Source organism: Puntigrus tetrazona, unplaced genomic scaffold (genome assembly GCF_018831695.1).
Source record: "Puntigrus tetrazona isolate hp1 unplaced genomic scaffold, ASM1883169v1 S000000003, whole genome shotgun sequence".
Taxonomy (NCBI): Eukaryota; Metazoa; Chordata; class Actinopteri; order Cypriniformes; family Cyprinidae; genus Puntigrus; species Puntigrus tetrazona.
The window spans coordinates 232,847-247,951 of record NW_025047683.1 but is presented as its reverse complement, the minus strand read 5'-3'; the positions used below and the strand labels follow the sequence as shown (position 1 = coordinate 247,951).

General features: G+C 41.7%; 1 protein-coding gene across 1 annotated transcript; it reads left to right on the top strand.

Annotated features, from left to right (window-relative positions):
* Positions 1-4,447: 4,447 nt before the first annotated feature.
* Positions 4,448-13,727, top strand: LOC122331859 (membrane-spanning 4-domains subfamily A member 4A-like). Its single transcript, XM_043229400.1, has 7 exons — positions 4,448-4,621; positions 4,772-4,856; positions 5,037-5,044; positions 5,517-5,654; positions 6,070-6,186; positions 6,394-6,465; positions 13,634-13,727. Exons 1-7 carry the CDS (start codon positions 4,466-4,468, stop codon positions 13,712-13,714), a joined length of 657 nt encoding a protein of 218 aa, XP_043085335.1. The 5' UTR covers positions 4,448-4,465; the 3' UTR covers positions 13,715-13,727.
* The last annotated feature ends 1,378 nt before the right edge of the window (positions 13,728-15,105 follow it).

Genomic DNA, 15,105 nt, shown 5'->3' with positions numbered 1-15,105 from the left:
CCACCAAAACCTCCTTCGGATAAGTTTGCATGTTCTAGTAGCCCCAGGATGGCCAGAAGGGGGAAGCATGTGCCCACTGCAACACATCAGAACGTAGTTGATTAGGTACAAAGAGGGCGTCCTGGTGGACCATTACCTGGATCTGGCTGCTGGTTTTGGGCTTTCTTAGTGGCTGCCTCCATGCCCCACTGGATAGCTGCTACTATTCTGGTGGTGGGTAAGATGGACTCTGGCTTGACTCCTCCTCTGGCGGGTCAAATTGTCTCGAAAGTGCATCTGGTTTAGAATTCTTGGATCCTGGTCGATAGGAAAGAACAAAATCAAACCGGTTAAAAAAACAGAGCCCAGCGGGCTTGGCGGGAGTTTAACCTCTTGGCTTCCCTAATATAGGTCAGGTTTCTGTGGTCTGTCCAGATAAGGAATGTATGCTTGGCCCCCTCCAGCCAATGCCTCCACTCCTCTAATGCCACCTTTACTGCCAACAGCTCCCGGTTTCCAATATCGTAATTCCTTTCTGCCGCAGTAAGTCGACGGGATAGATAAGCACAAGGATGAAGCCTGTTGTCAACCCTGGCTCTTTGGGACAACACTGCCCCAACCCCCACATCTGAAGCATCAACCTCCACTACAAAGGGCAACTCGGGATCTGGGAGAGTTAAGATGGGAGCAGACGTGAAGAGCCGTTTCAGCTTATCGAAAGCTTGGTTGGCTTTCCTGTCCACAAGAATGGTTGGGCAGATTTCTTGGTGAGGGCTGAAAGAGGTTCAGCGACTGAGCTGAAGTTCCTAATAAACCTTCTATAAAAGTTGGAAAATCCAAGAAAGCACTGAACCTGCTTAACAGAACAGGGCTGGGGCCAGTCTTGCACTGCACGCACCTTGCCAGGATCCATCTGGAGACTGCCCTTAGATCTGATAAAGCCGAGGAATGGGACTGAGGACACGTGAAAGTCGCTCTTTCTAGCTTGACAAAGAGGCTGTGTTTCAGTAACTGAGAAAGGACCTGTCTAACATGTTGTACATGTTCTTGATAATTACATGAAAAGATGAGGATATCGTCTAGGTAGACAAAAACAAACTTGTTCAGCATATCCCGTAGGACATCATTAATGAATGCCTGGAACACAGCAGGTGCATTTACTAGGCCAAAGGGCATCACCCTGTACTCATAGTGGCCCGTTGGGGTGTTAAATGCCGTCTTCCACTCATCACCCCTTCGAATCCTGACAAGATGGTAAGCATTTCGCAGATCTAATTTAGTAAAAATGGTGGCACCCTGCAGGATCTCAAAAGCAGTCGTCATCAGGGGCAAGGGGTAGCGATTCTTAATAGTGATGCGGTTAAGGCCCCTGTAGTCGATGCAGGGCCTGAGGTCACCATCTTTCTTTTCAACAAAAAAAAACCCCGCTCCAGCAGGTGAGGTTGAAGGACAAATGAAACCATTGTCCAAGGCTTCCTTGAGGTATTTGTCCATGGCAGTCCTCTCAGGGGCAGAGAGGGAGTAGAGTCTACCTCGTGGTGGGCATGCTCCAGTTACCAGGTCAATGGCACAATCATATGGTCTGTGTGGAGGAAGGGAGGTGGCTCGGGACTTACTGAAAACCTCCCTCAGATCAGCATACTCTAAAGGAACTCGGGATAGCTCAGATGACTCAATGCTAACTTGAGGTAACTCAGGACAAGGATCCAAGGATCTTAAAATTACAGGTAAGGGAGTCCTTGAAGGTTGGGTAAGTCTTGTTTGAGGATCTCAGGCCACGTGGAGTGTGTAGACAAAGGCTCTGGGTGTGCCTCAGGCATCTCGGGAGAATGGCAAAAAGAGGGGGTAGAAACACAACAGTTAGTTCCCCAACTTTTAATAGCACCTTTAGACCAGTCAATGTCTGGGTTATGAGAAGTTAGCCACGGAAATCCAAGAATTAAGGGGAGCCCTGGTGACTGTATCAGATAGAATCTCATTAATTCTTTATGACTGCCAATCTCAAACTGAAGTAATGATGTGCAGTGACTAACCTGTCCTGACCCCAGAGGTCTGCCATCTAGAGCTGTGATCATTAGAGGGTTTTGAAGAAGCATGGATGGAAGGCCCAAGCGTCTGGCAACGTCTAAGTCCAAAAAATTTCCAGCTGCCCCAGAGTCGATGAAAGCACCAAGTTGGTGATGCTGGTTATTGTGAAAGATGGTGGCTTGGATTGTAGCTCCCGAGGTCGCAGGATGGGAGAAGATTTTTACTCTCGTTCCAGTCCCCCCTTTCCTGGACGAGAACTGGCTTTTCCCGACAATTCTGGGCAGTTGGATCGGAAATGGCCAGCTTTGCCGCAGTACAGACAGCGTCGTTCTTTCATCCGCCGATCCCTTTCAGTCTGAGTTAATCTGGTTGTACCTAGCTGCATGGGTTCCTCCAACTCATTGGATTTCCAGGGTGGTTCAACAGCATTGAAGGGTTCTTGAGGGCGATACACTCTGGTCTCCCGACGTCTTTCATTCCTTCGCTCCCGGAGCCGATGATCTACCCGGATAGACATATCAATGAGAGATTCTAAATCTGGAGCAGGATCTCTAAATGCTAACTCGTCCTTAAGCTCGGGAGACAATGCTTGGTAGAACGTGGCCTTCAAAGCTTGCTGATTCCATCCACTCTCTGAAGCTAGTGTGCGAAACTCAATTGCAAACTCTGCCACACTCCTAGTGCCCTGAGAGAGCTGAAGCAAACGATAATCCACATCTCCTGTACTGGCTGGATGGTGAAAAACCCTCTTCATCTCCGCAATGAAGCTTTCACAATCAGTAGTGAGTGGTGATCCTTGGCCCCACAAAGCTGAGGCCCAGTCTAATGCCTTCCGGTGAGAAGGGTAATGATGTAGGCCACCTTGCTACCCTCCGTAAGGAAGCTACTAGGTTGTAGTTGAAATATCAGTGTGCACTGTGTGAGGAATCCACGGCACTTTTCTGGATTGCCATCAAATCGTTCTGGTGCTGGCAGTTTGGGTTCTGCCAGGAAACTGCTAGCGCTGCAGCAGGATTAGCCGGAGGCTGCTGGGGTTCTTGACCTGCAGTAGCTGTGTCTTGAGCACTTAGGCGCTGAAGAATCTCTGTAAGAACCTACTCATGTTGCTGAATGGCTGCAGCTTGTCCTGCTATGGCAGCCAAAATCCAATCCACATTGGAAGGTGGTGAAGTCTCCTCTGCTGTATTCATATTTCTGGTTCAGTCTTGCTGTAACGGTTCTGCTTTGAGTGGGGATCAACCCAGGTCTACTAGACTCAGTGCTCTGTGTAGACAGGCTGAGCTAACTTCCCAACAAATGAATGCAGGTGCAGAGGTAGCAAAGCCAGAGTCAAAAGGTCTTCAAAATAAATCAAACTTTACTTGAGGAAAAGTCCAACAAAACAGGAATCAGTGACTCCAATAAACAGGGAAAAACAAAGTAGACGTGATAGTCAAAAACATAAACTCAAGACAGACTTATCTCACAGTAGACACAGGAAACCAAGGCTCAAGACTGAACAAACAAGCATGGCACAAACTCATTAAATAGTGCTAAACACAGGTGTCACCTATCAGGGCAAACGAAAGGTGCTGTTCAGCAGAAGCCTGAGAGAGGCGCCACCTGCTGACTAGGAGGTGTATTACAGTCCAGTGGTGAACTCTTACAGCGGCTTCTTCTTCTAGTAACGCTATACAAAATGTTTCCTTTTACACTGGTGTTTGTCATATTATTTTAATAATATATGGTTTTAATCATAAACACAAAGACCTGTGAAGCCCATTTTTCAAAAGTAGACGCATTTTCCAAACAGTTTTAGTTTTTCAGTAGAACAGAAAGCCTAATAAATGAATCATATGTCCATCGTGACCATCATTTAACAACATTTGTAAGTAGGTTATGTTAAAAGTATTCATGAACAACCAGTTTGAGAGATTTCTTCTCGTTTAAAAGCGTCTTACATCTGTTACGTCGTTTGTAGGCTTTTAAAGTCTGCCATCTTAAAAACGAAGGACATTTGGAAGCATTTACATTGAGTTTATGATCAAAATAAAGACAAAATTATTATTTGGAAAAGCTTCTTTACACTGTCCTACAGGAATGCGTTTAATATACGTTTTTTCAGGATTAAATGAAAAATATTTATTATTATTATTATATTCATTAAAACTAGAAATGATAGAAGTAAAACCTCATTATCAGACAAAAATCGGATCATTTGCCCATTTCCCTAGCAGGTCGCATTAATATTGTCAAAATAAATCTTAAATAAAAATAAAAATGCATTTGTGTATTTTTTCTCATTTATTTATTCCATGAGTTCCAACTCTCGTGATATTCCTTCTCCTTTTATTTATGAACTGTTATGTTTTTAATAGCGACCCGAACGTTGAGGCCGCTACCACATGAACCCAGGCTTCAGTATCTCCTCGCCGGTGACCGCCTCCATGTTTTTGGTTCTGTTCAGGTCCGTAGGAGGATGTCTCAGACGGTCATACCCGTGACGTCTTCAACCCTCGTCATCCAGCTGCAGCCGGCGACGCACACCACCGCTGTCCCGACGCTCACCGCCGCTCCTGCTGCTCCTCTTCAGGGCCTTCAAGCGTTTCTGAAAGGACAACCCAAAGCCCTCGGGGTGATCTGCAAGCACAGTGACATTCATGCAATGATTCTTTTGTTTTTTAGATTTTTTCCAGCACGATCAAGTCTACAGTTGAGGTAAATCTGTATGTTTTCTATTGTTCGTCTTCACGAGAGACTCTTCTGTCGTCCGTGTCCCTCACAGACGGTCCAGGTAATGATCGGCGTGATGACTTTTCTGTTTGGCATCGTGTCTTCAGTTCACGCAGAACCCATCTTTATCTACAGTGGTCTGTCGTACTGGGATCTCTCATCATAAGAAACTACTACACCATTAAGTGTTCTGTCTTTCACGAAATAAAGTTACATGTTCCAACCCGAGCTTTCTGAACCTTTCTCTTCTCAGTACATCAGCGCTGGTTCGCTCTGCATCGCGCCGCCGAAAACAAAATGAATTCCCGCGCTCGGTTTGTGTTTGGTATGTGCTGCACAAAACTTTACTTTTAAGGGTACGAAGAACCGTGCGGGAAGTACAGAAAGAGGTTTAACGGCTCTTCTGGAAGTGTTGAGAAACATTCATGTAGGGTTTTGCCGATTAATCTGCACCGATAGCTGATCGTTAAACTATCGGTTATCAATAGTGTTCTGTGCTGCATCCATTGCTGGAGAAGCTGAGCTCTGTGGATGAAATCACTTTTATTTATATATCGTTTTTAACCATACAGAATAAAATAAGAGAATGGAGTGATGGTGGTGTATAACGACGAGATTAAACACTTATTTTTTTATTAAATGCAGACGGTTTCCGTAATCAAATTGACGATAATCTGTAAAATCGGTCCACCTCTACTAATAATTAAGTGTGTATTTAATCAAACTTCTTATACTTTTGTATGTGCATTACCTGGTTATCACGCTGTTTTAAAGTTCTGTTGTTTTTACGCCTGTAGGTGAGGGCTTCCCTTGGAATGAACATCTTCAGCGCTATAACCGACGGCATTGCCATCATTTTACTTTTAATAGATTTGGTTATAGCAGCGTTGAATTACTGCGGTGATTTTGACTGTTATTTGAACATCAAGTATGAGGTACGTCATCAACTTGCATTAATTGTTTTACATTTAATGTTAAAGTGCGTCGCTATTTTGAGGAGCTGAAAATAAAGTCTTGAAGGGAATGGGAGAGGAGAATCTGATTGCACTTTATATCCAAAATCCCCTATTACTTAAGAGAATAGGGACAACACATCTCGACTACGTGCCAGGGCCGCTTTCCTGCCGTTCAAAGAGCAAAAGTGGTTTAGATTAATCTCATTTAGATTAAAATAGGGCCGTATATGTTCATTCGAACTCTAAATCTGGCCCTTATAGGTCCTACTAGGATATCACATTTGATGATTTGATAACAAGCATGCAAAGTTCTATGAAGATCATGGATGTTAAAAATGGTAATTTACCATATTTAGCTATATTTAAGAGGGTTTAATGTTGATTTTCCTCTCAGACTCTCTTAAAGGGAATCAGAGGTGTGTTGCTGATATTCTCCGTGCTTGAGTTCATCATCTCCATCTGTCTGTCAGCGTTCGCCTGTAAAGCCGACGCCTGCTGCTGTCCTCCTCAGGTGAGTCGTGAGTCAAATCAGGACTTCCTCCTCACCAGCTCAAACGCTACGTTACAATACAGCATTTACAATTTTGCTTTTCCTTTCTTAAATTCCTCCTAAAAGCGAGTCTTCTGCTACAGTGAGCTTTCTAAAGCTGAACTACTGAAAGCAGTGTATGGCATCTCACAGTAAAAGGCATAAAACACTACTGTATTTCTTCCAAAGGTGCAGTTTGCTCAGGTTTTACCTCCACAGTCGTCTGATGTGGTTCGTTTCCAGGATCTGAACAGATCAGAGGTAAGAGACGCTGGAGCACCGCTTTAATTAGACTTTTAATTGAAATCAAAAAAGCATGACTTGAACTTTAGAAAGCATTATTCGCTTTCGAGGAGCCTCCGATGTTCTTCTGAGCAGATTCAGTCACTCTTAACACACCGCAGGAAAATCTGACCAGATAATCCTCACAACCACGAGATGATCGGGAAATAACCTAGGATTGTCAGAAATCAGCTCAAAATCAGCCCAATATTAAGTAAAGATCATGTTTCAGAGGAGAGGAGCATTTTCAGATTTGGATGAAAGCTTACGAAGGCAAAGTAATATTTTGAGGTGTTACCAACTCCTATTTTTTTTTAGTCTAGGGTCACTAGGGAAGGTAACAAAATAAGAAAATAAATGAAATAACACGATGAGAGGTCTCCTGATCCTCTATCCCAGCCCTCAATAATGATGAAAAGAATATAAATACTCTCCAAACTTGGTTCACTGAAGTTCAGAAAAATATAACAACATTTTTGATAGTATAATTAAACAATTTTATTTTTCTTAACAAAACAAACGTAACCAAGACGTCGGGAGAGAGTAAATGCCAACATAACAAACAAAACAATCTACCTTCTGATTTAACGACTTAACTTACCTAAACAAAAGAAAAACTAAATTAAAGACAATAGTCTTACCTCTCTCCCTGACTATAGAAAACATGAGAAAATATCAGAAAGGGACACATCCCAAATAAATAGACACTCATCTCCTTACATGGTTGTTTTAGACCTCAAGAGACAGTTGAAATATCACCATTATATTCACACCTAGGGTTTCACTACATTTCTCACAACAACGAGAGGACAAATATCGTCTGGGATAGCGGACAAGAGACTCCTCTCGAACTGCGCCTCTGTGCTGCTTTATTGTCTGGTCAGAGTGAAGTCGCGCTGGCGTTAATTGGCATCAGCTGCATGCAATTTGCGCTACTTAGCCAGGAGAGAGAGAGAAAAGGGGAAAAACAAACAATCATGTGACAATACACAATTACGTCAGAGGACGTAACACCCCCACCATTAAAATCATAAACATCATACGTTGTTTATAACCAAACACACACATTATCAAACTCCACTACATAGAAATGCTAAGTCCTGGACAATGCATCAGCCACAATATTGTCTGAGCCTCTTTTGTAAGTAATGTCAAGATTGAATTCTTGAATGGCAAGAGACCACCGCATAAGACGCTGATTTGAATTAGACATACGCTCAAGGAAAACTAGCGGATTGTGGTCTGTATACACCACTATAGGGGACACGCTACCACCTATGTATACCTCAAAGTGTTGTAATGCCATCAACATGGCCAATGCCTCCTTCTCAATAACGCTGTAGTTCTGCTGACACTTGGAGAACTTTTTTGAGAAATACGAGACAGGGTGCTCTACACCAAATCGATCCTCTTGTAAAAGGACTGCACCCGCTCCTGTAGCTGAGGCATCAATCTGCAATTTGAATGGAACATCAAATTTAGGGGCTTTGAGTACTGGTGTACTACAGAGTAAATATTTTGCAGCCTTAAAAGCATGTTCACAGTTGGGTGTCCAGATAAAACTTTTAGCAGTGCTTAACAAGTCAGTTAGTGGAGACACAACGGAGGAAAAGTTTGGGCAGAAAGCACGATAATATCCACACATTCCTAGAAATCTTCGAAGTTCACGCTTATTAGAGGGAGCAGGATACTCAAGAACCGCTGTTATTTTGGCTTCAACCGGTTTGACCATCCCTTGGCCAACTTGCTTACCCAGGTAAGTTATTTTTCCCTTTGCAAACTCACATTTAGCCAGATTCAAGGTCAATGAGGCATCAGCCAAACGTTGAAGTACATTCCTGAGGCTGGATACATGCTCTGTCCAAGTAACTGAATGAATAACCACATCATCCAAGTATACTTCACAGTTCTCCACATCTGCCAACACTGTATTCATTAACCGTTGGAAAGTAGCAGGAGCATTCCGCATTCCAAAGGCCAGGACAGAATACTGTAGGAAGCTGTCTGGTGTAACAAAAGCGGATATTTCTGATGCACGCCGAGTCAGAGGCACCTGCCAGTATCCCTTTAGAAGATCTAGCTTTGTTACATACCTGGCGTTACCCACCTATCCACACAATCTTCCATCCTAGGAAGTGGGAAGGAATCAGCCTTAGTTATATGGTTAACTTTGCGATAATCCGCATACAAAAGCGATAGGTGGAATCAGGCTTTGGTACCAGTAAGCAGGGCGAACTCCAAGGACTTTGACTCGGCACAGCAAATCCATGTTTCAGCATATACTCCACTTCAGCTTTCATTATGTCACGCTTTTGAGGGTTAACTCGATAGGGATGCTGCTTAATTGGGGTGCATCTCCAACATCAATGTCGTGGGAACAAATGGTAGTTCTGCCAGGCACATCTGAAAACAGATCTGGGAATTCAAACAACAATTCAGTCAGTTCTTTAATTTGACTTTCCTCAAGATGAGCAAGGTAATTCCTCAAATCGCTCATGATAGCAGAGTTTTGTAAACGTGTGGAAGAAATTTGAACTTCTTTATTGCGCAAACCATCATCTTCCATGGTGTAGCTTGTAACCAAAGCAACAGTGGCTGTTAACAGTCTCCCAGACTTCCGCTCTTCCTCACCAAGTATTTTGTCACACTTTGTTGCATTCACACACTGAGAAGTCACATACTTTTTCAGCATGTTGATGTGGCACATACGACTTTTACGCTTACGATCAGGAGTGTCAACTATATAGTTTGTGTCACTCACTTTCTTTTTAATGATGTAGGGACCGGTAAACTTTGCCTGGAACACAGAACCAGGGGTGGGTAACAAGGCCAGAACAGAATCTCCAGGCTGGAAGGACCTAAAAACAGACTTCTTATCGTAACGGGCTTTCATCGTGTGTTGTGCTGTCACCAGGTGTTGTAATGCCACTTCACGAGCTTGTTGTAGTCTCTTTCGGATGGATTGAACATAATCAGGAATAGACACAGCGGACGAATGTTCAGACAACAATTGTTCACTTAACAATTTTAATGGCCCTCGCACAACATGACCAAAAACAAGCTCTGCTGGACTAAATCCCAGAGACTCTTGCACTGTCTCTCTCACTGCAAAGAGAAGAAATGGAAGACCCTCGTCCCAATCCTTTCCAGTCTCGACACAGTAACTGCGCAGCATTGTCTTCAATGTCTGATGAAACCTCTCAAGTACACCCTGGGACTCAGGATGGTAGGCACTGGACAATTGGTGACTTATGCCAAGCTCCTTTAAGATCTGCTCAAACATTTTTGATGTAAAATTTGTGCCACGGTCTGTCTGGATTATCTTTGGCAGTCCAAAGGTAGAACAAAACTTGATCAGCTCTCTCACTACTGCTTTAGCTTTTAGACTACGTAATGGAACTGCTTCAGGAAATCGTGAGGCAGAACACATGATGGTTAAGATATACTGATGTCCAGCCTTAGACTTCGGTAATGGACCAACGCAATCAATGATCAGCCGTTCAAAGGGCTCCTTCATAACAGGGATGGGAGTAAGAGGAGCTACAGGAATCTTCTGGTTTGGCTTTCCTGCAAGTTGGCAAATTTTACACGCTTTGCAAAAAGCAGACACAGCAGACTTAATACCAGGCCAGTAGAAATATCTGGAAACTCTGTAAAATGTTTTTGTCACTCCCAGATGACCAGACATTACATGTTCATGAGCTAGCCTCAACACCTGCGTGCGATAGCCACCAGGCAGAACGATCTGTTGTACCTCCTGACAGTTCTCATCGTCAGCATCTGGTTTCCATCTGCGCATCAGCAGTCCATCATCCCAGTAATACATCACCCCTGATTTAGGTGCTTGCCCAAGATCTGCAACTTCAACACACTTCACTAGCGTTGAATCTCCTCTCTGTGCTGCCATTAAATGATCTCTGCCCACTTTTATGGCCGTTTTTATCTCAGAACTGGAATCAAGCTCAGGCTCCATAGATAATGTGCACTCCGATGGAACAGCTTCTGGGCCTAGAAAAGAGTCAGCAAGATCCACCACTTCCTTAAAGTTCTGTGCCTGTGCACGAGTCACTGCACATGCAGGAAAAGCTGAGGGATACGCAGTAGCAAGATTAGTCAGGTCTTTCACAACTGGAGACTTTGAGACAATTGGAGTAGGGAAAACTTCACCACCTGCCAAGTCATTCCCTATAATTAAATCTACACCTTCCACAGGTAATTGTTTACGGACACCCAACTTAACTGCTCCATTGACAAGATCTGACTTCAAATGTACCATATGCAAAGGCACATTAACACAACTCATCTCAATACCTCGAACTAATACATCAAAACCTGTATAAGTGTCAGCAGAAAATGGTAATCTATGCTCAAGAATGAAAGATTGAGCCGAACCTGTGTCCCTAAGCATAACAATAGGCTTAAACTCAGCATCAGGATAAATAGAAACCATGCCCTCTAAAAGAAATGGCTGGTAACTTTCTACATCAGCTGTGCTTAACTTTGGTAGAGACTGAGCAAGAGCTACACTCTTAGTTTTCAAGTTTTTCTGCTTCCACAATTGACACTCTGCAATCAGATGTCCAGGGCTAAGACAATAGAAACATTCTCGTTTCTCTTTATTTACAGGTTTAATTTTTCGAGTACTCCTGGAAAAATTTTCTACTCTAACAGGGCGCATGAAACGAGGCGTCACATTTAGTGATTCAACGGCACCAGGAGGGACAAATTTTGACTGTCGCGGTGCGGTAAAAACAGTGCGATGTGTCAACACAAACTCATCAGCCAATACAGCCGCACTCGACAATGAAGAGACTTTTTGTTCATTCAAATGAACCACCAAAGTTTCAGGAACACAATTTTTAAAATCTTCTAGCAGAATTAATTCTCGTAATTCTTCTAAGGTCGTTATCTTGTTCGAAAAACACCACTTATCGAAGAGATTTATTTTTCCCTGCGAACTCTACGATGATTGTCTGGCTGATTTCTCGTATTGTCTAAACTTTTGCCGTACGCCGGAACAAGCTCATACACACGCAAAACGGCGGCTTTAATGGTGTCATAATCAAGAGCAGATTCAATTGGAAGAGTAGAGCAAACTTCTTGCGCTTTACCTGTAAGACTACATTGTAACAAAAGAGCCCACATATCCTTCGGCCATCCTAACTTCCCAGCGACTCGCTCAAACGCAACAAAGTAGGAATCCACTTCGGCTTCTCTGAACGGCGGTACAAGTTTAATGTATCTACTAGGATCAAATGGAACATCATTCGATGCATAACTCTGTCCTGCAGCCAAAGGGCTAGCCACCATCGATATCGGAGAAGAAACGGATTGAGCCTTGGTAGGAGGTAACGGAACTGGTTTTAGGTTACTACGCTGAGCTTCTAAAGAAAGTTTTTTTAATGTAATATCCCTGTCAGCCTCCGCTTCAACAGTCCTCAATTTAATCATCTGAGCCTCGCACTCCTGCTTTTTAATTTCTAGGTCTAACTCCTTTAATCTCACCGCTAACCTAGGGTCCTGCAAAGCCATAGCGTCAGTATCTATTGAATTTATACTATCCAATTCTTTTCCTTCAAGCTGTTTGCTTTGGTAAGATTCCTTCGTTTACTAACTTGTCATACAGCTCTTCTTTAATGACCTGTTTAGTAGCCTCTCTAGGAACATTAACCCTAAAAAAGTCAGCAATCATAAGGAGATCTTTTTTTCTACAACGATTATAAACCTCCGTAGTCGGCGCAAGGGTAAACGAAACTAAATCAAATTCCATTTTCACTTTCTACTACCAATATTCTCCTCTCTCACACAAAAAGAAATCAGCCAGAAATCAAAAAATACAGTACTCACCAATCTGCGATGTAAACGACCAAATCCTGAAATAATGTGCACAGTTATTACGGAGATAATTCACAATTTTGTTTGGAAAAAACGAACGAATTTCCGTTATTTATCTCAGCGACGATTTGAGCCCCCATTTTTTGTTACCAACTCCTATTTTTTTTTAGTCTAGGGTCACTAGGGAAGGTAACAAAATAAGAAAATAAATGAAATAACACGATGAGAGGTCTCCTGATCCTCTATCCCAGCCCTCAATTATGATGCGAATAATATAAATACTCTCCAAACTTGGTTCACTGAAGTTCAGAAAAATATAACAACATTTTTGATAGTATAATTAAACAATTTTATTTTTCTTAACAAAACAAACGTAACCAAGACGTCGGGAGAGAGTAAATGCCAACATAACAAACAAAACAATCTACCTTCTGATTTAACGACTTAACTTACCTAAACAAAAGAAAAACTAAATTAAAGACAATAGTCTTACCTCTCCCTGACTATAGAAAACATGAGAAAATATCAGAAAGGGACACATCCCAAATAAACAGACACTCATCTCCTTACATTGACAGTTGAAATATCACCATTATATTCACACCTAGGGTTTCACTACATTTCTCACAACAACGAGAGGACAAATATCGTCTGGGATAGCGGACAAGAGACTCCTCTCGAACTGCGTCTCTGTGCTGCTTTATTGTCTGGTCAGAGTGAAGTCGCGCTGGCGTTAATTGGCATCAGCTGCATGCAATTTGCGCTACTTAGCCAGGAGAGAGAGAGAGAAAAAGGGGAAAAACAAACAATCATGTGACAATACACAATTACGTCAGAGGACGTAACAGAGGATTTCTCACTGCAAAAATTTCAACGTGAGCAAATCAAATAAATACAGTTCGTTTTGATTTCATGATTATATCCCACGTGGAGCTTATAGGTTATAAATACCTTGTGTTTTGATCTGGTTTTATCTAAAGAAGATCTAACAACGGGATTGTTTATTACGCCGTTTTAGTCAATGACTGGGAGACTTGAATGTTTTATTGAAAGTTTATGTACATTTGATTAACAGAAACTGGTAAACTTTTCCCCGTGACGGCTCTAGTGAACATTTTTTTTGCACCCTTAAAATTTAATATTTTCAAAAAGTGTCCTGTCCCAAACCCTACATCAATGGAAATCTTATTTCTTCACGTGTATAAATCTCTATTTATTTATGATGATGTATTGAAAACGTATTTAAAATGATCAACAAGTAATCAAGCAATAAATCTAATCATATAGCCCTTATTTTTTTCTTTTCTTGCAGATACCCGTGACCAGCAGCTCTTTCATTCATCAACATCCTGCAGACGTTCCTCCACAATACACTGAAAGCAAATATGAATAAGTGTTCCCTCAAAAAAAAATAAGGAACGTACAGGACATGTTCAAAAAATACATTTCCATACATGAGAAACTATACTGAAGTATATTCATGGACCAAGTATGAATATAATTTGAGGAATTTAAAAGTACATGTCAAACCTGCAGTACATTTTTACAAGAAACAGCTAAAAATTTAAAAACTAAATTTCTCCTTGTTTTATATAGCTGAAAACATTCATAAACATTTCTATCACTTTGTAATATATCACTATAATATACATATATATTTTTCTAGGCTGTGTTTGTGTGTATACACTTCAAACTATCATACTGTATCAAATCTACATATTATAAATACATTATATAAGTAAATATATATTTGCTCTGATACACATTAAAGGGATAGTTCACCCAAAAAGGAATATTCTGTCATTAATTACTCGTCTTCATGTCGTTCAAAACCCAGAAGGTCTTTGTTGATCTTCAGAACACAACGGGGCCTTTCACACCACAGGAACCTTTACTTAGACCCTGAACTAATGGTGGGGCTACACGTTTTACTTGCACGTTCACGGGAACTAGGAGCAGTTTTGAATTCCAGGTGCTCAACTGAATTAGCTCTGAACACTTTTATGAGATATCCAGATCAAGCCTTTAAAAACACTGTCCATATATTTACATTTACTGGTTGTATGTATTTAAGCAGCAGACACAAGTAAATATCCAGCACACAAACAGAGCAGGTTTTGATTTGGTTTGCTAATTAGTTTTGTTTCAATCTGAAAGAAGTCTGAAGCTCTCAGGAATCATACCTTGATACCGATAAACCTAGTGAGTCAAAAAACATCACAGGCTTGCTGGGATAGAAACACTTTTATCGAGATCCTCAAATGATGACACCGAAGCAATCGAAAGCCTTCTACTGTTTTAAAAGCCAGAAGGGACTGAGGACTAGTTAAATGATAATCAGTTATTAGACAGATAAAGGACTAGAAGGAACACTTCTTATGTTTTGGCATTTGGTCCAACAGGAAAGTGCGTTTTAAAAGTGCAATTTTGATATTGTTTAGGTATTAATACCGTATGTACCGTCCAGTGCTACTGTAACATGTAACGGAGTTCTAGTCACGTGCTAACAGCCAAGATCCCTTCAGTACAAAGTGCATCTTTTTGGAAACAGTTCCCGTTCAGTGACAGCTTTTGCCTTTTTGCAAGGCATGGAAGCGCTGACATCATAAAAGAAACATTAGAATGTTGAAGTCTGACTCAAAACAATCTATTCCAGTTGAATGTTGATTAAGCTCTGCTCGTTTAATAATAAAAACTGTGATTATTTATCAGAAGACTTCATCTGGTCCTCATAAAAACTCAATCATGCTGATCACAGGTCTACTGCTGATGTGGTACTCCACA

Coding starts and splice junctions, on each gene's coding strand:
- LOC122331859 (XM_043229400.1), top strand. CDS start 4,466: ATGTCTCAGACGGTCATACCCGTGACGTCTTCAACCCTCGTCATCCAG. Junction 4,622..4,771: donor GACAACCCAAAGCCCTCGGG/GTGATCTGCAAG, acceptor TGTCCCTCACAG/ACGGTCCAGGTAATGATCGG. Junction 5,655..6,069: donor ATTTGAACATCAAGTATGAG/GTACGTCATCAA, acceptor TTTTCCTCTCAG/ACTCTCTTAAAGGGAATCAG.